The sequence below is a fragment of the Equus quagga genome, chromosome 7 (assembly GCF_021613505.1).
Source record: "Equus quagga isolate Etosha38 chromosome 7, UCLA_HA_Equagga_1.0, whole genome shotgun sequence".
NCBI lineage: Eukaryota > Metazoa > Chordata > Mammalia > Perissodactyla > Equidae > Equus > Equus quagga.
Window position 1 is genome coordinate 131,532,512 of NC_060273.1, and position 23,413 is coordinate 131,555,924.

Here is a 23,413-nt window from a genome sequence, read left to right on the forward strand (position 1 = left end):
TTATTAATTACTGTCTTGTCTTTACTATCAGCTTTCTTGGGAGCATCATCTAGTTACTGTCAAAGCAACATATTTTCATTTTGTAATTGAGAATCTGTCTCTTCTAAGGATTCCTGCTTCCCAATATATGTATTCACTTTACCTTGTTACCCTGTTCAGTGTGTGTATGACTTTATATACAGGCACACCTCACCATTGTGCTTTGCAAACACTGCACTTTTTCACAAGACCCTCCACCAGCAAAAGGACTATGACTCGCTGATGGCTCAGATGATGGTTAGCTTTTTTTAGCAATAAAGTATTTTTTTAAGTATGTACATTGTCTTTTTAGACATGATGCTATTGTATACTTAATAGACTACAGTATAGTGTAAACATATGTCCTGGGTGACTTGCTTTACTGTGGTGGTCTGGAATCAAACCTGTAGTCTCTGATGTCTGCCTGTAATGAGAAGTGCGCTCTGACGTTGAGTTAATGTACCTGACCTATACTGTGTATCTACGAAATTATCACTCTCAGCAGTAAACACTCAGCCCTTTGGAATATCACAAGTGTTTCTGAAGCTTCTTTCACAAGAGAGTAATGTATAATAAGATAGAGTTTCAATCAATAAAAAGATTTTATTTATATACCAAATCTTACTTTACATGATTTCAAAATCAAGTTGACTGTAGTACAGATTGCCGCGGGCTTTTTTCCCCTCCCGTTTTTCTTCTTTGTTTCGGCTCGCTTTTACACTCTGTCCTCATGGTTACAATATCCAGTAAAAAGAGGTTCTGCTGCTACTCCGCGTCTGTAGAACAGATACAGTAGGCATAAAAGCTGTTTTCGTTTGCTATCACTCATCTCCATCTTAAAGAACTTAATAGCTTAAATCAGAACCACTCAACCATTACGTTATTTAAAAAAGATTGTTAAAGTGATTCAGGATGGAGTTGTAAGTTACACCAAAATTTAATATATTTATAAAACAGTTTTGAGTCCAAATATATCTTCTCCTTAATAGGTGGTATTGTCTTCCTACAAAAAATAGCTCCCAATTAAATCATTACTTCTTAGGTGACATGCATTTCTATTTGTAGCAAAAAAAAATGCAAGAATCTAGCTAACACTAAATAAGGTTAAAGATCACCCGGGACTTAACAGTACCCTAGCTTGCTGGCTTGAAGCAGAGACCCTCGTCTTACCTGACCATTCTGCAGCGGTGAACTGTTAGTCTCCTGTAGGCATCCTGTGAGCTTCTGACATCTTGACGACTCCAGAGTCTCTCACCAACAGCACTTGCCCGAGGCCTAAATTTAAACCACATGTCCGCCCAAGCAGTTTAAATTCATATTTTCTTAAAGTAATATCTAAATCACATGCTTGCAGAAATTCCTAGTGCTTTCCTACTTGGATGGAGAAGGAAAGCTAAGGCATCTTAATTCAAATGTCATTAAATTCCATACCATAATCTTGGAGTGAGGTTAGTTGCATCCACATATTCTCCCCATAGACAAGCTTCTCCACCAATGACAAGTGTTTTCTGTTTTGAAGTACCTACATCAAATCATTGAATTGATAGAAGTTAAGCAGTCGCAGCTCAAGGCTTGTATACAGAGGCGATACTGATTTCTTCTTCTGTGTTTATCCTAGGACAGCATTTCTCTGCTATAGTCAGCAGGACCCTGGGAGATGTTCATGGTTGTGGCCCCAAAAAAAGTGGCACACTTTATTCCCACCCCGACCCCGTGGTTCACACAGTGCTTATTAGCATATGTCAGCTAATGTGGTGGGCTAGTATTAAAGGTACCATTTTATTTGGTTTTTTTGCAAACTTATTTGGACTCCAGAAGCATTTTCCCCCCTGGTTGCCTCTGAATAGTGTGCTGGGAATAGAAGTTGGAATTAGTGACCACCACTCCTGCTTTCCATATCTACCTCTTGACATACTTACAAAGAGACTAAGTACCTAATGCTTTATTTTACAGTAATTGTGACTTTTTGATTCTCAGAATGTTTTCTAGAGAAAACAGTGATGTCAGTTCCTAATAGACTTATGGTTTTGAAACTTTTAACAGCAAAATCCTTTTTCTCAAAGGAAATTTTATAATAAAGTCTGGTGTACAAAACCGGACAAAGTAGGAACTTTTCCTCATAAAGGAGATCTGACAGCTTGAAGCTCCAACACTCAGACATCGCCTCCTTTGTCCCCTCCCCAAGGACGCCTACTCCTCAGAACCCTAAGACTGCACAGCGTGAAATCCACTGGACTGGATTCAAGCCTTGCCTGGGTGTCTTATGGGGGAGGCAGTTCAGAAGAGGAGAGACAAGGGTCGTGCAAACATCTTTAAAATGTAGAGAGTGAGTAACAAGACAGTGAAAATGGAGACCAAATTTAAGGGAATCTACTTTTGAAGTTCTATTTAGGCAAGGTTATGGTTTCTTTTACAAAGTTTAAAATGATACTGAGCCCTTTCTTTTTAAGTAAATACAAAATCAAGGCTCAAATCTAAAAGGGAGGAGGGTTAGAGGGTAATAACGTAGGTAAGGATTTCCCAGTGGGAGGGTAGAGCAAATCCAGGTACTGATGGGTGCTTCACTTACCATCAAAATCAAGAGGTTCCACGTTATAGTACTTCACCCAGTCTTGTCCGTAACTAATGTAATCCAAGTACCATGGGGCAGAAAGGAGCACAGGGAAGCCTTCTGCTGTGACTCTGCTTTGTTCCTTAGCATAGTCCCCGTATTTCCACACTTGAACTACTACGCCCGGCTGGAGCTGTCAGAGTTACAAGTTGCAATAGACAGCATTAGTTCTAGCAAATACAGGAGATGAAATTAAGAGTCCAAGGCATTATCAAAATAACTTTCTAAGAGCCTTGAAAAAACATGTTTTCTTCCTTCCCCTTTCCCTCTAGTTAGTCCAAATATTACTGGTTGTAGAGACTCAAAATTAGAAGTTTCCTCAACCTTAAGGTTGGATATTCAACTTTTGCCTATATATGACCCCATATAGGTGTAATGAACTAAGGCTTTAGTCCCATTTCTGCCTGTGAGGATGTCACCAGCCCTCCTGGAAAGGTAGTACTAGTAGCTGGACTTGAAAATTCTTAGTTGCCTCAAAGGAAAATAAAGCATTCTGACTATGTCAGAGAGAGATGCCATTTAAAATAAAGTGTATGTGGACAATTTTACTTAAAACAACTACTTTATGGGGCCGGCCCGGTGGCGCAGCGGTTAAGTGCCCATGTTCCGCTTCTCAGCAGCCTGGGGTTCACCAGTTCGGATCCCGGGTGCAGGCATGGCTCCGCTTGGCATGCTATGCAGTGGTAGGCATCCCACATATAAAGTAGAGGAAGATGGGCACGGATGTTAGCTCAGGGCCAGCCTTCCTCAGCAAAAAGAGGAGGATTGGGTAGGAGTTAGCTCAGGACTGATCTTCCTCAAAAAAAAAAAACTACTTTAGTAGCAATACTCATTTGTTCTTATGTTTGTTCTGCTCTTCTAAAACAAGCACTTCCTTCGAAGTACCTCAATTTGTGATTACTAACGAGACAGCAGGGAAGGAGGGGAGAGATGAGGAGGAGGCACTTAAAGTATGAGATAAATGGACAAAAAGAAACAAACACCATTGTCACTGGTCTCAGCCTACAGCTGCTGCCTGACAACAGTTTAAATGGGAAGGTAAGGTAATTTCCGCATGATGCCAGGGAAAGCTTCTTTAGGGCCGCTCCCATCCAAGGGAGTAGAATATTAGGTCTCTCCTATTACCAGAATCAGATGCAGTCTTCAAACTTCTCACCTTCATGTTGTTATCAAAAACTTCTTGCCACACTATGGATCCCTTGTTTACGGTTGAAATGATATTAAAAAGCCTACCATTGAAAAAAATTACGAAGTTATTTCAGATCACAAGCTTAATATGTTTAAAAAGCATGCACATTTCCTACCAAGGATTGCAATGTTGATAAGTGCCTTTCAATATAACGTGCCCAGCATTATAGCAGAACCAGCTAAAGCTGGGTGGGGACCCATGTGGTTCCTTCTTTCTAGCACGTGGCTCAGAACCTGACACAGAGAGAGGAAGATGTGGCAACTCATAGGGAAACGTGGAAACAGCACAGCAACCTCTAGTCATTTCCTGGGTATCAGAATAAAGGAAACTATAATCTAGCCTGTGACATCACCTTAATAACATTCAACAGTTGCTGACAGTCCACAAATATTTCCTGATATTTAGAAAATACCAGGTGCTCTGCAGGATAAAAAAATTAGAATGTATCACACAAAAAGCTAAGCAGGAAAGGCTAGAATCTGGGCTTGCCCAGTGCAGGGGTTGGCAAACTGCAGCCTGAAGTCTGTTTCTGTATTGCTCATGAGCTGAGAATGGGTTTATGTTTGTAAAGTGTTTTTTTAAAAAATAAGAATATGCAACCTATATGTGGCCCACAAAGCCTAAAATATTTAGTGTCTGGCCCTTTACAGAAAAAGTTACCAATCCCTAGTATAGGGCAGAACTGTCCAGTAGAACTTTCTGCAATGGCGGAAATGTCTATTTATGCTCTTCCCAATATGGCAGCCACTAGCCTCATCCAGCTACTGAACACTTGAAATGTGGCTAATGTCACTGAGAAACTGAATTTTTAATTCTCTTTGATTTTAATTTTAATGCAAACAGCCACACGTGGCTATGGCTCCCTTCAGGAACAGCACAGGTATAAAGTAAAAGAAATGCTCCTGGAGTTGACAAAAGGAATGAATTCCAGGGGCTAGATGGTGATGAAGACTCGGAGGGGAGCCCGGGCTTTGAGCGGAGTCCTGAGAACAGATGACTGCTGTCCTGTATTTCCACAGTGACTGCAGAAGGCTTAGAGTCACCATGTTACCGATGTAAAGAAAGCAGTGGATAGTGCTTCCTTCTTTATGACTTCATCTACACTTTGTATAACAAAGTATACAACATCTGTCTTTGGCAAGGGGTGGAGAGACGATGAAAAAATAAAATAGTACTAAATAATAGCTAAACTTTTACAAAAAGCATTGATGAAATAAGAGCAGAAGTAGGTTTTCAAGTAACTTACTTTTGAATATAGAAAACTTCTAGTTTTTTAAAATCTGTGCCAAACCCTTTTTGCTGCATGAACTTTTGGATGTCTGGATTGGACTCCCTTAAACAAAAACAGTGATTAAAAGTTCATTAAAAGTCTGACATGCCAAGTCTACTAAAAGTAGCACATACCCCTAACGTCATTTGTGCAGATTTAAAACTATTAAAAGCTTATAGGGAATAAATTAAGCCTAAAAATTTAATTATGAGTAATCTTAGTTTTCCATTGCAAATAATTTTTTCCAGAGGCTGATTTCCTGTAAAAATGACTTTCCCCACCTCCCGCCTCTTTCCTCCATCTAAGGCTATTTGCAGAGGATTTTTACTTGAAAAACCTCCCCCACTTAATCATTGCCCTCTTTCACTAAAGTTGTGCTCATTCACTATGGCCTTTTAAAAAGTCTCCGTTTTCTTTTGCATCTTACTCTCCTTCCTAAAAGCTTATGCTTTGTCATACCACCTATATGTACATACTACAGAAATCCACCGTCTCAGCAGCTGTGTTGCCAAATGAAGACCTCGTGAGCAGAGGTCCTACCCAAATCTCCCCTTTTCGTGTGGAGACCTGCACACCTAATTAAAATGCAAAGGTTAAAAAAAGATGAAGTAAGGGTTTTATAGAATTGTCATACCAACATTGAAATTCCACTTCATCTCCTCCCAAATGAATGAAATGATCTGGAAACACTGTACTAATTTCATTGAAAAATTTAGACAGGAAACTGTAAGTTGTATTGAGAATAGGGTTTATAGGTCCAAAAGTCCCAGACTGCGTATGTCCATGGTAACATGGAGTCAGAAGATCCTTCTGACCTGGAAGAAAACATGAAGATTCTTTTCTACGGAAATATTTTAGTCACAAAGACATGGCTTTGCACATGATTATACTATTATTTTGTTGAAGCTATCAGAGATTTTATACAGAAAAAGATAAGCTTGTTTACTAAGAGTTACTATCGTAATTTCTTCCAAATAAGATGAGGGCAAATTGTCTCCTGAACCCTGTCCCTGTGCCTGCTTCCCTCTCCATCAGCCTGGCTCTGAGAGTTTATCCACTTCAGATATTATCTCGAGTATTAATGACTCCCAACTCTTCAGCTTATCCCAGTCCTTTTTCTAGAGCTTCAGTCCCTACTTCAAATTCCCTGCTGAACATCATTAGATATCCTAGCCTTACCTCAACTATGATCTAACAAAAACCAAATGTTCTGTTCCCTAAGCTGCTTCTGTGGCTTCTGGTTTTCTGTTCTGGTAAGGCTGCCACCATCCTCCTAGTCTCTGCCTCTCCCCTCTCCTATCGGAGTCAGTCAGTTGCCAGGTTCTAGAGATTACACTTCCAGAATGTCTCTCAGTTCTGTACACTATTCATTCTCACTGTTACCATTCTGGAATAAGACTTCAGTCTCTTTCCCCTTCCAGTCTGTCCCTTTCACATAGGTTTTCCTGAAGTGTGGCTCCCATCATGTCACTCTTCCTCCCCTCACTTTCACTCGTATTCCTCACGTGAGGCCCTCAGCATTGTACCTCCCCAGACTTACTTCCAGTATTCTCCAAGTCTACCCTAATAATATTTATTGAACGGTAATAAATGCTAGCTGCTGTGCTATGTGCTTCACGTTCATTATTTCATCCTCAAAAAAATTACATGAATTATGTCTGTCAATAGTGCTGCCTTTGTGCAAATCACAAGTAAGAACAAAATGAGCAAACATCTAGTCATAAAATAAGAGATGCAGGACCTCAAATGTTCACTCTTGGCAACTGATAGAACACACTCCTTACCTTTCCCCCAAGACTGTGCGTGGCCAGGGGTATCAAATTCTGGTATGACTCGAATCCCTCGTAGTCGGGCATATTCGATCACTATACGGACATCATTGGGTGTATAAACATGAGACAAGGAATAGCTTCCCTATAAAAGCCACATTTATCAAAATTAAAATGTACTAAGTGGATTTGGTCCTGGAAATTGTTAACAGTTCTGTTTTCACTTTGATACCTGATAGGTGATTTTCCCCAGTGTCACAGTGTATTAAGTAGTCCTATGTGATGTTGGATGACTCATTTAAATAAATTATTTGTTTACCTTATCTTCTCAATAAGCTCTCAGCACACTTTGGGTTAATTCTAGATTTACTGATAGAATTGTCTCTGTCTACCAGTGCCTCTTGCTTCAGGAACCCCTACCATTGTGTTATTTCAACCTCAGGTAACCACACAACAAAACCGAAATAAAATGTTTGACTCTGAAGTGAAAACTCTGAAACACTGCCCTTGTCAGTTTTAGAATCAAAATTCACACATTAATACAAAGCTTAGCTGTTGTCTTTCAAAGTCACCTTAATGATTATCAGCTTAAAAAATTCCCAGGGCTGGCCCTGTGGCCGAGTGGTTAAGTTCGCGTGCTCTGCTGCAGGCGGCCCAGTGTTTCATTGGTTTGAATCCTGGGCGCGGACATGGCACTGCTCATCAAGCCAGGCTGAGGCAGCGTCCCACATGCCACAACTAGAAGGACCCACAGTGAAGAATGTACAACTATGTACCAGGGGGCTTTGGGGAGAAAAAGGAAAAAAAATAAAAAATCTAAAAAAAAAATTCTGCAGAGCTGCTCTGATAAGTGACCTCATTTTTTTTAAGATTACCCTGAGTCCCTTTATAGGTCACTTAAAAAATTAGAACTCGATATTGGTTGTCACTAAAGGTCCACTAAAGGTGTTACTGTAGTACATTTCTCAAGGTATAAATATATCAATAAATATAAATGCTTAACTCCTAGAAAGTAATACTGTCCCACCCCCACTGTCAAATTTATATCTAATCAAGACTAGATCTAACTACCAGTTGACAGTAAATCTGGGTGACAGAAGAACATGATAATTGACACTATGGGAATGCAATTAGCAAAACCCAGACTTTGGGAAACTACCGGACAAATGATGTAGTTTCTTCAACAAAAATAAATTAAAAGAAAAAAGAGATAATTCTCTTAAACTTAAAATTCTCTTAATCTAAAACTGATTACAACATACGGACCTTATTTGCATCTCAATGCAAATAAGATTTAAAAAACAAAAAAGGAACAGGCACTTGGGGAAACATGAATAACAACTAGCTATCTGGATTATTGTTATTTTTTTGCTGTGATCATGTATTATGGTTATTTAGTTTTAAACAGGCCTTTTTACAAATGAGATAGTGTGTCCGGGATTTGCTTCAAAATAATGGTGAGGGGAATATAGGTGATACAAGATTATTAAAGGTGGGTGCTGAGGACATGGAAGGTATTAAATGATTCTACTTCTGTATATGTTTGAAATGCTCCACAGGCAAACAGGATCAGGAGTGCGGCTGCGTTTCAGCCCACCCTACATCGTGACACTGGAGAAAGCTCTGGCGTTGTGGCTGAGGGTGAAACTGAGTCCTGGCTCTGCCCCTTCCTAACTGCAACTTTGCATGAGGCACATGGCTGCTCTCGAGCTTAGGGACTGTCCCCATATCACAGGGGGACCAAGCCAGGCGATACTGAGGCTCGCTTCCAGCCCCACTGGTGTGTACGGTCAATTTGGACACTTCTATCTGAGACTGCCATTATTTTCTAAGAAGGAGCTCTCATCTCTAAAGCTCCCTACTCCGTGTAGCTCTTCATAGAAAAAAAGATACCGTCATTTACAGAACTCAAAACAGTTCTGTTTACAACAAATAGACAGTTGGACTACTTGGTAAATAGAATTACTTAACCTTACATTAATCATGAATGCTTCAGGTCTCCTACATTCATTAGTTTTTAAAATTTTATTGGTATAACCCCTAGATTGTTTACATTTGTAGTAACATAATTATGAAAACAGAACAGTTTTATGGATCTAAAATGCTAAGCCACAGAGTATCAAAAAAAACTTGAAACCACAAACATCTAATTTTTACACTTTAATTCTATCCATAAGAAGAAACATTTAAGCTACAAACTTCCAATGAAACTATACCAAAAATATTTGTAGACAGACTACAATGACATAAGTTACTCACTTTATTACTTAACTGGGGGAAGGCGATGCTCTGATAAGGGAAAGACTGGTCGTCAACTATGTGCCAGTGAAGAACATTAAACTTGTTAAAAGCCATGGCATCCTGCAAGCAGACACGTTAACAAATTATACACCACAGCCATAAGACACGATCCAACGCACATAGCTACATTCAGGATGGTTCCAGTGTGCCGGCTTCCTTTTAAAACTTTTTTTCAGCAAAGAAAGAAGGTGGAAGAAGTATAAATTATTTATCTTACATACTTTGCATGGCACGTGACCTTTCAAAAAGCCTATACAGAATTCGTGTTTATCCTAAGCAGTGAGCTATAACTTTGCTCTGTGGGAAGGGAGCAAGCTTGGAAATTCCCAGTAAGTATTTAGGGGTTGGTCAAGAATGGAAAACAGTTCTTGCCTTCTACTTCTGTGTTTGGGAATGGAGCAGAGGAAAAATGGGGCATCCACTTAAGTACCATAGCTCATACTTCCCACAATTCAGAGATTTGAATGCCAACCCTTCCTTAGAAATGAAAGAAATTCGTTACAAATTCAATACAATTTCCATCAAAATCTCAGAAATTTTGAGGGAAACTGACACATTGATTTTATGTATACTCCGGAGGAATAGACAATATAATATTTATCTAAAATAGAAACAGACTATTTAAAAAAGATAAAAAATAATGAGATTTGCTCTACCAGATAACTGAAGCTTACAACCTCCCTTCTCCTTCAGGGCTGAAGAGATTTGCTGATGCGCTTGGGAAACGGCTGACATACGAGGGGACTGTGCAAAGTAGTAAATATATCGAGCACAATGGCAGGATTTTCACCATCAGAGGAGGGAGTTCCTCATGGTTTTTCATAAAGACCAAGGGGTCAGCAAACTTTTTACGTAAAGAGCCAGATAGTGAATATTTTGGTTTGTGAGGTGTCGTTTCTGTCGCAACTGATGCTGCAGTTGTAGAGTGACAATATGTAAACAAATGCACATGGCTGTAGTCCAGTAAAGCGACGTTTGCAAAAACAGGTGACGAACTGGATTTGGTCCTTGGGATGTAGTTTGCTAACCCCCGATGTAGACAGATGTAGACAAAGGTAAAGGTGTGTGTGTGCACGTTCATACAAACAAATACGTACGTGCATGTATTTTCCAGCTCTGTCGGCTGAGAGGGCCGGGAAGCAAGGAGCCTCCATCTAGACCTGCAGCCCAGATTTGGGTTTCAAAGTGTCATTCAGTGCTAAAAGGGCTCCTTGGAGAAAAGTCTGATTCCAGAACAGGGAAAGAAGAAAGGTAAGCCTGGACTATCGCGTGCTAAAAAGTGAGAGAGTACTCAATGACTGAAGGAGATGCCCAAAGATGCAAGAGCCAGCTAGAAGGACTCCCGCTGGCCAATGCAGGGACAATTTGACTATTAAATAGGGACAGTAACAGATTATACCACACTCAATGAAATAGTAATCCCAGAGTACGTACTGATAAGAATAATGAATAAATACTTAAAGCGAACAGAAGCTTTGCCTTACAGTAAAATGCCAACTAATAAATATAGAAGGAACGACGGAATCAGAAAAATTACCACTTGGCAGCCATCTTGGTGATAACTGATATGGGCAAGAAGTATCTGCAGATCCTAAAACTAGTGGGTAAACCCTGGGTGAAGAACAGAAATTTTACATAATCTCAAAATATTGCCCCACAAGATACTTAATTACTTATTTATTAGTATGTACAAAACACTTGCTAATTACCTTTTACAGTGGAGAAACCTGGCACATGATATCTTAGCCAAGTTATAAGAGTTAACGTTACCAGTAATGGAATAAATAAAGCATCGTGCCACCTGACGTGCACACAGAAGAGCACAGCATCATTTCTGCCTTCGTCCTGCCCAAACCGTATAACCTGAATCTAATCATGTGGGAAACAGAAGCTGGAGTATATTCCACAAAGTAACTCACCGGAACTCTTCGAAATGTCATAGTCTTGAAAGACAAGGAAAGATAAATGGTTCCAAACTGAAGGGGGCTAGAGAGACAAAATGCAACCCCTGATCCCAGACTGGATGCTGAACTTCTAAAGGACCTGCCCGGACCACTGACGGAATCTGAAGGGGGCCTGGGGATTAGACGGTAGTAGTATGCCAATTTCCTGATTTGGAGTGGTTGTAGTACTGTAGTTACTGAGATAAGTGCTACTGTTTAGGAAATCCAAAAGGAAATATTAAGGAGTACTGAGGCATCATATGTGCAACTTGCATATGATTTAGAAAAATATACATTTAAATAGGGAGAATACGGCAAATATGATACAGTTTTAAAGTTGGGATGTCTGGGTGAACAGTGTACAGGAGGTCTTTGCACTCTTCTTACAACTTTTCTGTAAAGGTTGAAATTACTTCAAAATGAAAAAACACACTTCTTATAGAAATTAAAACCATCTGTACTGGCCCAAGAAGATAAACTGGTAAATAGGACAGACTGAGAGTTCAGAAACTGATTCGTGTATTTATGGGAATTTAGTATTTGCTACTCATGATACCGAAAGCAGGAGGGAAATTAGAGACTGCTCAAAAATGATGTTGGGACTATAGACTAAGCATTCGGGAAAAAATAAAACATACTTCACCTAAAATACACTAATGTAAATTCTAACCGAATCAAGAATTTAATAGGAAAAAGTATAACATTAAAGGAAAAGTTGAGAGATTATTTTTATACCCTTGTTTTGGAGGCCTTTTTTAGCGTACTTCTAAGGCCAAAAACTATAAAAGATTAAAAGATATTACTTCATTAAAAAAACAAACTTCTGCAGGCAAAAGACACTATAAACATAGGTTAAAAAACAGATTTAGAAAACTTTACAACAATACATAATGGATAAGAATATAATTTATCAGTGCAAGCAAACATAAAAGCATCAATGGTTCCCCTGTAATTAAATACAATGTTAAAGGGCTCTTCAACCAACAGGGAATGATTAACATTCTAGAAGACAAAATGGACATTGAAAGTAAACTTGCAGTTTGCAACATAAAAAATACAAACAGTAAAAGAGGCTTATATTCACTAAAAACCAAAGAAGTGCAAATTAAAACAAGGAGATATACTTCATCACCAGATTAGCAAAGCATATGGCAAAGGAGTGCCCCACTGTTGGCCAAGTACACATTGGTATGACCTCTCTAGAAGGCAATCTCACAGTATGTACCAAACATTAAAATGGGGGCGGGGGGCGCCGGCCTGGTGACACAGCACTTAAGTGTGCACGGTCTGCTTCAGCAGCCCAGGGTTCGCCGGTTCGGATTCCGGGGGCAGACGTGGCACCACTTGGCAAAAAGCCATGCTGTGGTAGGTGTCCCACATATAAAGTAGAGGAAGACGGGCACGGATGTCAACTCAGGGCCAGTCTTCCTCAGCAGAAAGAGGAGGATTGGCAGCAGATGTTAGCTCAGGGCTAATCTTCCTCAAAAAAAAAAAAAAATCTATATATATATATATAAATAAGATGTGTACATCTTTAAGCCCAGAAATTCACTTCTAAGAATTTATCCTCCGGAAATAATCCTGACAAGTGTGCAAATAAAGGAATGCTTACTCTGCAGTGCTGTTTGTGATGAGAAGTCCCTCAGCATGAGACTGGCTAAATACGTACCATGGCATATAAAGTGGAATATTCAACTGTTTGAAATGATGATACAGACCTTATATAGTCTTTCAAAGAAAAATGTCCATAACATAGTTTTTTTAAAGATAGCAAAAGTACAATCCCATTTAAGTTCTTTAAAAAGTCACATCATATGTTAATACTTCCATGTTTTAAGTCTAAAATGAGATAAATGGGATGTAGAAATTTATGTCAATCTTTGGTAAATGAAATTATGGGATTACTACCTATTTTATGCATATCTATATTGTTCGAACTTTTTATACTAAGCATTTGTTTCTTTCATAAAAGTGACAATAATGTCTTTTGGAGAAAAAAATTCAGGGTATTAATGTGAATGTAAAAATAGCTTTTTTATAACGTGGTGTGTTTGTAAATGATCCACTGAAGGTGCAGAAAAACATGGGAGGAAAACCTCCCCAGCCCTGCAAATTGGCAGTGATGGTGGGTGAACTGATAAAAAGTCCATAGGACAAGAAAATTATGTTCAACCTTGGCCCCAACTCCCACCATCCAAGGTCCTTTGGAACATTTCCCTTGGAATAAAGCAGCTACCAGACTCCCTTCTATGCCATTTTAAAGAAAGCAAGTGGAGGTCACAAAATTAAAGGACACTAACTAGAAGTATAGTAACCATATATTCCTAATCAAAAGTCTGGACCCAGGATTTGACAAATAGGAGTATACAGAATGGGCCAATGGGCAGTATTAAAACTGTGTCTTGCGGCCAACCCTGGTGGCCTACTGGTTAAGTTTGGCACGTTCCACTTGGGTGGCCCAGGCTTGGTTCCCACGTGCAGACCTACACCACTCGTCTATAAGTGTCCATTCTGTAGCGGTGACTCACATACCAAATAGTGGAAGATAAGCAACAGATCTTAGCTGAGGGCAAATCTTCCTCAGCAAAAAAAAAAAAAAAAAAAAAACCCTGAAAAATTGTGTCTCTTAACAATCCTGGCTAAATACAGTCATGTGTCAATTAACGATGGGGATATGTTCTGAGAAATGTGTCATTAGGCGGTTTCATCACTGTGTGAACATCATAGAATGTACTTACACACACCTAGATGGGATAGCTACTACACACCAACACTATCAGGTACTAATCTTAAGGGACCACTGTAGTATAGTGGTCCTTCTTTGATCAAAATGTCACTATGCAACTGTCCTTCTTGAGCCCCCTCTGTGAAAACCAGAGGATTCCCTAGGGGAGCCTCCCCTTCTCAGCTGAGGAAATAGACTTCCCAGGGGAGGGAGGGAGGAAGCCCAGTGAGTACACTTAGTACCTGAAACGCTCATTCCCTTGCAACCTTACAACAGCATAAGTAACAACACGGACACATCTTCAGATAGACAATGGGTTAAAATAATTCTTACCAGAGTTTTAAGGATAGTCTTTACTGGCAGATAGTGTCGGGCTGTATCAATTAAAATTCCTCTATGAGGAAACCTTGGAGAATCAACAATCTTGGATTCATTGATGGTAAACTATAAGACAAAATAAAACTTTGATTTACTTTTAAAATTTTTTCTCTTGAGCTCAGTGAAGACTATATCTATCTATGCAAGCACTGGATAAAAGATTAATTTAGAACCAAAAAAAGTGGGAAATTTACATTTACCAGCGAAGAGAAATATTTGGGGAGAAGAAACCTTCAAGAAGCAATAAATAGCTAAAAAGCTTACATTTTTCTTATAGTCAAGTCTGTCCAACAATGTTAGCAACATATAATAATCATACTTACAGTCCCGTAAGAATCTTGGTAAATTAACTGGCTAAAGGTCTCTAAACCTAGGAAAAGTAAAATTTATAATATATTGCATTAATTTATAAAATAACAAATTGAGAGAATAAAAGTTGTATTACCCAAACATAGAAACATAACCAGACAAGGCAAATAAAATTAAATATAGTGTTATACCAATACTCTCTAACATATTTTCTAAGATAAAAGTTCAATTTCTAAAAGATCCCTGTTGCCATCTAAAAACATGCTTTACTTCATTGTAAATCCTGGGTTTACATATCCTGGGTTTGGTTTGAATGATAAACACACACAAAAAAAGAGTGATTTAATAAAACAAAATACCACTTCCTTAATAAATTTATAGCATTATGAGAAAGAATTTTTATGATAAAATATTATAGGCACTGTAGAAGATACCTAAATTTAACAGAGGGCAAAAAGGCTCAAAAAACTACCATAAAACTATAAATAGAGACCCAAGTTACAGTATTTTACTCATGGCTGCAAAAACTATCTCCTGAACAATTGTTACTCAAGCGGATTGTTCCCTTAATATTACAGGCCACCACTTGCTTTAACCAAGGAGGTGAATGGCCTCCCACCATATTGCAGGCCAATTCCTCCAACAGCCCTCGAGTTTACCAAAATTCATCATTCTAGCTGACAACTATATATCCAGGGAAAATTTCAACCCAAGAATAGTTCAAAGTCAGAAATGAAAGAGGAGACGTTACAGATGCTGCCACAGAAATACAAAGGATCATAAGAGAATACTATGGACCATTATATGCTAACAAATTTCACATCTTAGAAGACATGGATAAATTCATAGAAATATACCTACCAAGACCGAATGGTGAAGAAACAGAAAATCTGAACAGACTGATTACCAGCAAGGAGATTCTATCAGTAATCAAAACTTCCCAACTGGGGCCAGCCGGTGACACAGGGGTTAGTTAAGTGCACACGTTCTGCTTCAGCAGCCAGGGGTTCACCATTTCGGATCACAGGTGCGGACATGGCACTGCTTGGCAAGCCATGCTGTGGCAGGTGTCCCACATATAAAGTAGAGGAAGATGCACATGGATGTATGTTAGCTCAAGGCCAGTCTTCCTCAGCAAAAAAGAGGAGGATTGGCAGCAGATGTTAGCTCAGGGCTAATCTTCCTCAAAAAAAAAAAATGCGCAATCAATCAAAAGAAAAACTTCCCAACAAACAAAAGTCCAGGACCAGAAGGCTTGACTGATGAATTCTACCAAACATTTAAAGAAGAATTAATACCAATCAAACTCTCCCACAAAACAGAAGAGGAGGGGACACTTCCAAACTCATTTTACAAGGCCAGCATTACCCTGATACCAAAACCAGATAAGGACATCACAAGAAAAGAAAATTACAGGCCAAATCCCTGATGAAAATAGATGTAAAAATCCTCAACAAAATATTAGCAAACCAAATTCAACAATACATTAAAAGGATCATACACCACGATAAAGTAGGATTTATTCCAGGGATGCAGGGATGGTTCAACATCTGTAAATCAACCAACGTGAAACACCACATTAACAAAATGAAGGGTAAAGATCAGATGATCATCTCGAAATATGCAGAAAAAGCATTTAACAAAATTCCACATCCATTTATGATAAAAACTCTCTCAACAAAGCAGTTACAGAGGGAACGTACTTCAACATAATAAAGGCCATCTATGACAAACCCACTGCCAACATCATACTCAACAGTGAAAAGCTGAAAGCTTTTCCTAGTCTAAGATCAGGTGCAAGACCAGGAAGGATGCTCACTCTTGCCACTTCTATTCCAATAGTATTAGATAGAAGTCCTACCCAGAGCAAGAAAAGGAAATAAAGGCCTCCAAATCCAAAAGAAAGAAGTAAAGTCACTATGTGTAGATGACATGATATATACAGAAAACCCTAAAGACTCCACCAAAAAACAGAACTAATCAACAAGTTCAGTAAAGTTGGAGGACACAAAATCAATATACAAAACTGTGTTTCTATACACTAATAACAAAATACCAGAAAGAGAAAGCAAGAAAACAATCCCATTTATAGTTGTAGCGAAAAGAGTAAAATACCTAGGAATAAATTTAACCAAGGAGGTGAAAGACCTCTACACTAAAAACTATAAAACATTGATGAAAGAAACTGAAGATGACACAAAGAAACGGAAAGATATCACATGCTCATGGATTGGAAGAATTAATATTGTTAAAATGTCCATACCACCCAAAGCCATCTACAGATCCAATGCAATCCATATCAAAATTCCAATGGCATTTTTTCACAGAAATAGAACAAACAGTCTTAAAATTTGTATGGAACCACCAAAGACCCCAAATAGCCAAAGCAATACTGATAAAGAACAACAAAGCTGGAAGCATGATACTCCCTGATTTCAAACTATATGACAAAGGTATCATCAAAACAGTATGGTATTGGCATAAAAACAGACACACAGATCAATGGAACAAATAAACAGCCTGGAAATAAACCCATGCATATCCGGTCAGTTAATTTATGACAAAGGAGTCAAGACTATACAACAGGGAAAGGACAGTCTCTTCAATAAACACAGTTAGGAAAACTGGACAGCCAACATGCAAAAGAATGCCACTGGTCTACTAACGCCATACACACAAATTAACTCAAAATGGATTAAAGACTTGAATGTAAGCCCCGAAACCATGAAACGCCTAGAAGAAAGCATAGGCAGTACTCTCCTTGACGTCAGTCTTAGTGACGGTTTTTTTGATTTGACACCAAAAGCAAAAATAAACAAGTGGGATTACATCAAACTAAAAGGTTTCTGTACTGCAGAGGAAACCATCAATGAAATGAAAAGGCAACCTACAAATGGGAGAAAATATTTATAAATCATATATCTGACAAAGGGTTAATATGCAAAATATATAAAGAACTTATACAACTCAGCAAAAAACAAAAAAAAAATCTGATTAAAAAATGGGCACATCTGAATAGACATTTTTTCAAAGAAAATATACAGATGGCCAACAGGTCCATGACAAGATGCTCAACATCACTAATCATCAAGTCAAAACCACAGTGAGATATCACCTTGCTGTTAGAATGGCTATTATCAAAAAGACAAGAAATAACAAGTGCTGGCGAGGATATGGAGAAAAGGGAACCCTTGTGCACTGTTGATGGGAATGTAAATTGGTGCAGCCACTCTGGAAAACAGTATGGAGCTTCCTCAAAAAATTAAAAATAGAACTACCATATGATCTAGCAATCCCATTTCTGGGTATTCATCTGAAGAAAATGAAAACACTAATTCAAAAAGATATATGCACCCCTGTGTTCATTGCAGCATTATTTACAAAAGCCAAGGTATAGAAAAAAACCTGTCTAGTGATGGATGAATGGATAAAGAAAATGTGATATATGTATACAATGGAATACTATTCAGCCACAAAAAAGAATGAAATCTTGCCATTTGTGACAACATGGATGGACCTTGAGGGCATTAAGCTAAATGAAATAAGTCAGAGAGAAAGACAATACTATGTGACCTCACTTAGATGTGGAGTCTTAAAACAAAAAAACAAACAAAAAACCCAAGCTCATAGATACAGAGAACAGACTGCTGGTTGCCGGAGGTGGGGGATGAAGGGTAAGTGAAATGAGTGCAGGGGGTCAAAAGGTACTAACTTCCAGTTATAAAAATTTTAAATAAGTCGTGGGGAGGGAATGTACAGCATGGTGACTATAGTTATTGATATTGTATTGCATACTTAAAAGTTGCTAAGAGAATAGCAACTTAAAAGTTCTCATCACAAGAAAAAAGATTTTTTGTAACTGTGGTGACGGATGTTAACTGGACTGTTGTAGGGATCATTTTGCAATATACAAATATTGAATCATTATGTTGTACACCTGAAACTAATAGAATGTTATATGTCAATTATACCAAAAAAGAAAAAAAAAGTTAAGACAGGAAACAGGAAAGAAAACAAAGTTCAAGTCATTTTTGCTATGCCTTCCTCCTTACCCCAAATACAGGCCCATACCAGGAAGAATAACTTTGGAATTTTCTGTTAGGTGGCCATACATTCAGTTATCATTTTGAGCATGTTACTGTGAAAGTCTGATGGTAGACAGATAATAAGGACTTCTTGGACTAGAATCTAGTCACTGATTGCTCTCAAAGTTCTTTATTTTGATGTGGATCAGAGCAAACATCAGGAAGGCTCTGTTTTCCCTAACAGATCCCAGATAAGACAGGCAGATCAGGCAAGACAAGCTTACCACCACAGGACATGCCATGTAATTGATCTACATGATGTTGATGGCGGCTATGTCTGCAGTAACTATAGATATCATCACGCTCTATTTGAAATAAGATTATAATCGTACCATTATTGTTATGACTATGAAACATACAGCATAACAATGATGATTTTATTTTAGATAGCATTCAACCTGAGTCAAATCTAAAGCCTTGCTTATTTTTAATTACTCTAACTTTGGTTGGTTAGCTCACATTAGAGAAAATTATTCTCCTTTTTTAAACCTCTATTTGGAACTCAGTACAACAATATCTTATGTACCTAGAAAAGGAGGTCAAAGCAGCTTTTGAACAGCAAAAGTAAATATCCCAATGCCCAACTTTGAAGGTCAGACTCTGAAGTTCACAGGAAAAGCATTTAAGGTTCCTCTCTGACCACTGCCTCGCACCACTCTGGGGCATCTTTGCACACTGCTCCTGGAAACTTGGCTGTTTCTAAATCCATAGGAATCTGAAGTGGGGGAGGGGCACTCTCCCTTTCTGCGCCATCGTGGTGTGTTCAGCTGACTCTGTTCCTCACCATTTCTCACAAGACTCTCAGGATCAAGCAGTTCCTTGAGAAAGAAATGAAAAGCAGAACCATCCCATCCCCCAGTGGATTCAGATGAAAACTGGTAATAAAATCAAGTACAACTCCAAGAGGAGACCCTGCAGAGGAATGAAGCCTGGTCTATAAGGAATCCCACATGAGATGGCCCTCGCGTTTACTCTGTATCAAGGTCACAAGCATCTTACCCCATCAAGCTGAAAACATCACCACTATCTGGACAGTTGGACATGTTTTCCTGGGAAAATCATTTTTCTTTGTTTTTATGCTTCTGCACTAGTAGATTGGTTCAGTAATAAATATGTCAGAACTTCAGGATGAATAAATAAACAAACAAATAAAACGGGGGAAGGGAGATGATGCTTGCTACTGAAGGCAGCAAAAAGTGATAAAGAAGCAAGATCCCCCAATCAGAGCGGGTCGGAGCCACTGATAATTCGTGAACATGACAGTCCCAAGGACATCCACGAATTATAGCAGCGAGTGAATGTAATAACCCTCAAGCGTGTTTAAAAAGGCCAAATGATCTTCTGTGCTTTCAGTGGTATATATTTAACAAACCATACTGTAAAGGGTCCAAGGAAGCAAACTTTTGCTGTGCTTGATTTCCTAAAGCACCAACTGAAAATATTTCTTTACTAGAAGATAACAGTGAAACTACACAGGACTTACCTCGTAATACTCCCCAAACTCTGTTAGCCTTGAGGATAGCCACTGGTCCTTTCACAAGCAAACTATCTGTATTGAAAAGAAAAATGTTTGTTTGTTAATCCCTCAATGACATGCACTAAATTTCCTAAACATCTAATGGGTAATTTCTGGGCCAGTTTTTCCTCCCAAGCTGCAGACCTCTTTCTCCAGCTGCCGCCTGCACATCTTCACTCAGATGTCTGTCGATTCCTTTAACTCCACGCGCGCAAACCTGAACTCCTCCCTCTGTGCTGCTCCACGCCCCCACCTGCCAGGCGCCTGTGAGCCACAGCTCCACCCTCAGGCCAGCTGAGCGGCTCAAGTCAGAAACCGGGGTGTCACCTCCGCGATTCCTCATTTTTCCCTCCAGCACAATTATTCTCCCCAACTGCCCCTCCACAAAGTAGGGCCTAGTAAACTAAGATTTTAAGTCCAAAGTGCAGACATTCCTCAGTGTCCACGATCCCTCGGTGAAGCCTCTGGTATCACTCCAGCCTTCCACTCCTAAGGCCAGAGTTCTCGCCACTCCTTCTTTCCTCCTCCATGCTTCTCTGCTGGCCCTGCACCCACCTTCCCCTAGTATCATCCTAAATCTGCCTTAAGACTCATTTCCTAACTCACTTTAGCTTAATTCAGCTTTGTCTCACTCACTAAAAGGTTGACGTCTGCCTAGAACAGGGCTCAGTGGCTGCTTCTGGACACAACCGGGCTAACCTTTCAATCCTTGAACGCACGCTCCGTCTGAGGGTGCCCCGAGTCATTTTAGTCTTTGAGAGAGAGTTGAGGTGGAGTCAACCACAGATAGAGCCAAGCCCCACATGGTACAGAGAAACCAAAAGCTAAAAAGAGTGTGACAGATGCAGACTTTGCCACAGTGAAGACATTCAGGGGCTGCAGGTTAATGATTTCAAAGGTATCTGGGCTGCATTGCCACCTCCACCACTGTCACCCAGACCGTCACACGATATTGCCCAGGGAATACTGTAGGGAAAAGAGTTCTATCAACAGCCAATCATCATGCGACCCTCTCAGGTGACAGCCTTCTGACCACGCAGGCTTTTCCATCAGAAGACCACCGTGACGAGTCAGCTAAAGGCCCAGCTGAGAACGGTGCTGCTACCACGACGACAGTCTAAGCATGGTGCCTCTCCATCTGTGTCCAGTTCTTAGTTAGCTACCTAGAGTTCACCCTTCCATTGGTCACTGTTTAAAAAACATTTTTTCCCACAATATAGTTTTGAGATCTCCTAGAAATAGGTAGCACATAGAGTCAGCTAAAAACATTAACACATTGCATGTACTTGATGCCGATTATTTTCCAAGAGCTGAGGACTGGCTGATGTTACAAAGGATTCTGATTCAGCTCAATGCGAAACCCACAAATGTATAGCAGTTAGAAGGAGATTTTGTTTTCTAAATGTATGGACACGTAAGCTATAGAATTTCAATTGTTACTTCAAAATCAAATTATTAGGGTGAACAATGATTAGCGTGAACCCTGATGTGGGGTGGGAGTAGCCTCTTAGACTTTTCATTTACCCTCTTCCGTACTTTTGCAACACAGATTTTTGAAGGGTGTACATACAAATAATATCAATATATTCTCCTTTAAAAAAAAATATCATTGATAAAGGTAAAGCCCCCTTTGAAATGCCCACTCAACTCCCTCTACTCTCCTCAGAAGAAATCCTTACCTGGCCTCTTCCTAGGCATTTTCCAACACGTGTAAAGAGAAAATAACAGTCTTGCTCTGTGTGCGTGTTGTGTGTGTGGATGTACAAATGGTATCCCACTGTACACAGTGGGCCTCCGCTGTCCAACTCGGCAGTCTATCTTAGCAAGCGCTCTCTGTCTATTCGTTATAACTCAGCTTCTTTATTCTTTTTTTTTTATTGAGTTAATGATAGGTTACAATCTTGTGTGATTTCAGTTGTACATTAATGTTTGTCATTCGTGTTGTAGGTGCACCATTTCACCCTTTGTGCCCACCCCCCTACCCCACTTTTCCCCTGGTAGCCACTAATCTGTTCTCTTTGTCCACATTTTTAAATTCCTCATATGAGTGGAGTCATACAGAGATTATCCTTCTCTAACTGGTTTATTTCACTTAACATAATTCCCTCAAGGTCCATCCATGTTGTTGCAAATGCGATGATTTTGTTCTGTTTTGCAGCTGAGTAGCATTCCATTGTATGTATATACCACAACTTCTTTATCCATTCATCTGTTGATGGGCATTTAGGTTGCTTCCATGTCTCGGCTATTGTAAATAATGCTGCAATGAACATTGGGGTGCATAGGACTTTTGGGATTGCTGACTTCAAGCTCTTTGGATAGATACCCAGTAGTGGAATGGCTGGATCGTATGGTAGTTCTATTTTTAATTTTTTGAGGAATCTCCATACTGTTTTCCATAGTGGCTGCACTAGTTTGCATTCCCACCAGCAGTGTATGAGGGTTCCATTTTCTCCACAACCTCTCCAACATTTGTTACTATTAGATTTAGATATTTTTGTCATTCTAATGGGTGTAAGATGATATCTCAGTGTAGTTTTGATTTGCAATTCCCTGATGATCAGCGATGATGAGCATCTTGTCATGTGCCTATTGGCCATCCGTATATCTTCTTTGGAGAAATGTCTGTTCATGTCTCCAGCCCTTTTTTTTTTTTTTTGCATTTATTTATTTATTTATTTTATTGAGTTATTGATAGGTTACAATCTTGTGAAATTTCAGTTGTACATTAATGTTTGTCAGTCATGTTGTAGGTGCACCACTTCACCCTTTGTGCCCACCCCCCACCCCACCTTTCCCCTGGTATCCACTAAACTGTTCTTAGTCCATAATTTTAAATTCCTCATATGAGTGGAGTCATACACAGATTATCCTTCTCTCGCTGGCTTATTTCACTTAACATAATTCTCTCAAGGTCCATCCAAGTTATTGCAAATGGAATGATTTTGTTCTGTTTTGCAGCTGAGTAGTATTCCATTGTATATATGTACCACATCTTCTTTATCCATTCGTCTGTTGCTGGACACTTAGGTTGCTTCCACGTCTTGGCTATTGTAAACAGTGCTGCAATAAACATTGGGGTGCACAGGACTTTTGGGATTGCTGACTTCAGGCTCTTTGGATAAATACCCAGTAGTGGGATGGCTGGATCGTATGGTAGTTCTATTTTTAGTTTTTTGAGGAATCTCCATACTGTTTTCCATAGTGGCTGCACCAGTTTGCCTTCCCACCAGCAGTGTATGAGGGTTCCTTTTTCTCTGCAACCTCTCCAACATTTGTTGCTATTCGTTTTAGATATT

General features: G+C 39.3%; 1 protein-coding gene across 1 annotated transcript in view; it reads right to left on the reverse strand.

Moving 5' to 3' along the window:
- Positions 1-601: 601 nt before the first annotated feature.
- HEXB (hexosaminidase subunit beta) overlaps positions 602-23,413 on the reverse strand; it is a 33,970-nt gene continuing 11,158 nt past the window's right edge. Inside the window, exons 3-14 of the mRNA XM_046667494.1 lie at positions 20,082-20,147; positions 14,528-14,574; positions 14,160-14,270; positions 9,117-9,218; positions 6,873-7,002; positions 5,723-5,903; positions 5,065-5,151; positions 3,786-3,858; positions 2,588-2,762; positions 1,450-1,540; positions 1,189-1,293; positions 602-794 (exon numbers count right to left, since the gene is read on the reverse strand). Coding sequence (XP_046523450.1) covers positions 734-794; positions 1,189-1,293; positions 1,450-1,540; positions 2,588-2,762; positions 3,786-3,858; positions 5,065-5,151; positions 5,723-5,903; positions 6,873-7,002; positions 9,117-9,218; positions 14,160-14,270; positions 14,528-14,574; positions 20,082-20,147 — 1,229 coding nt within the window. The 3' untranslated portion in view covers positions 602-733. The remainder of the gene's footprint in view (positions 795-1,188; positions 1,294-1,449; positions 1,541-2,587; positions 2,763-3,785; positions 3,859-5,064; positions 5,152-5,722; positions 5,904-6,872; positions 7,003-9,116; positions 9,219-14,159; positions 14,271-14,527; positions 14,575-20,081; positions 20,148-23,413) is intronic.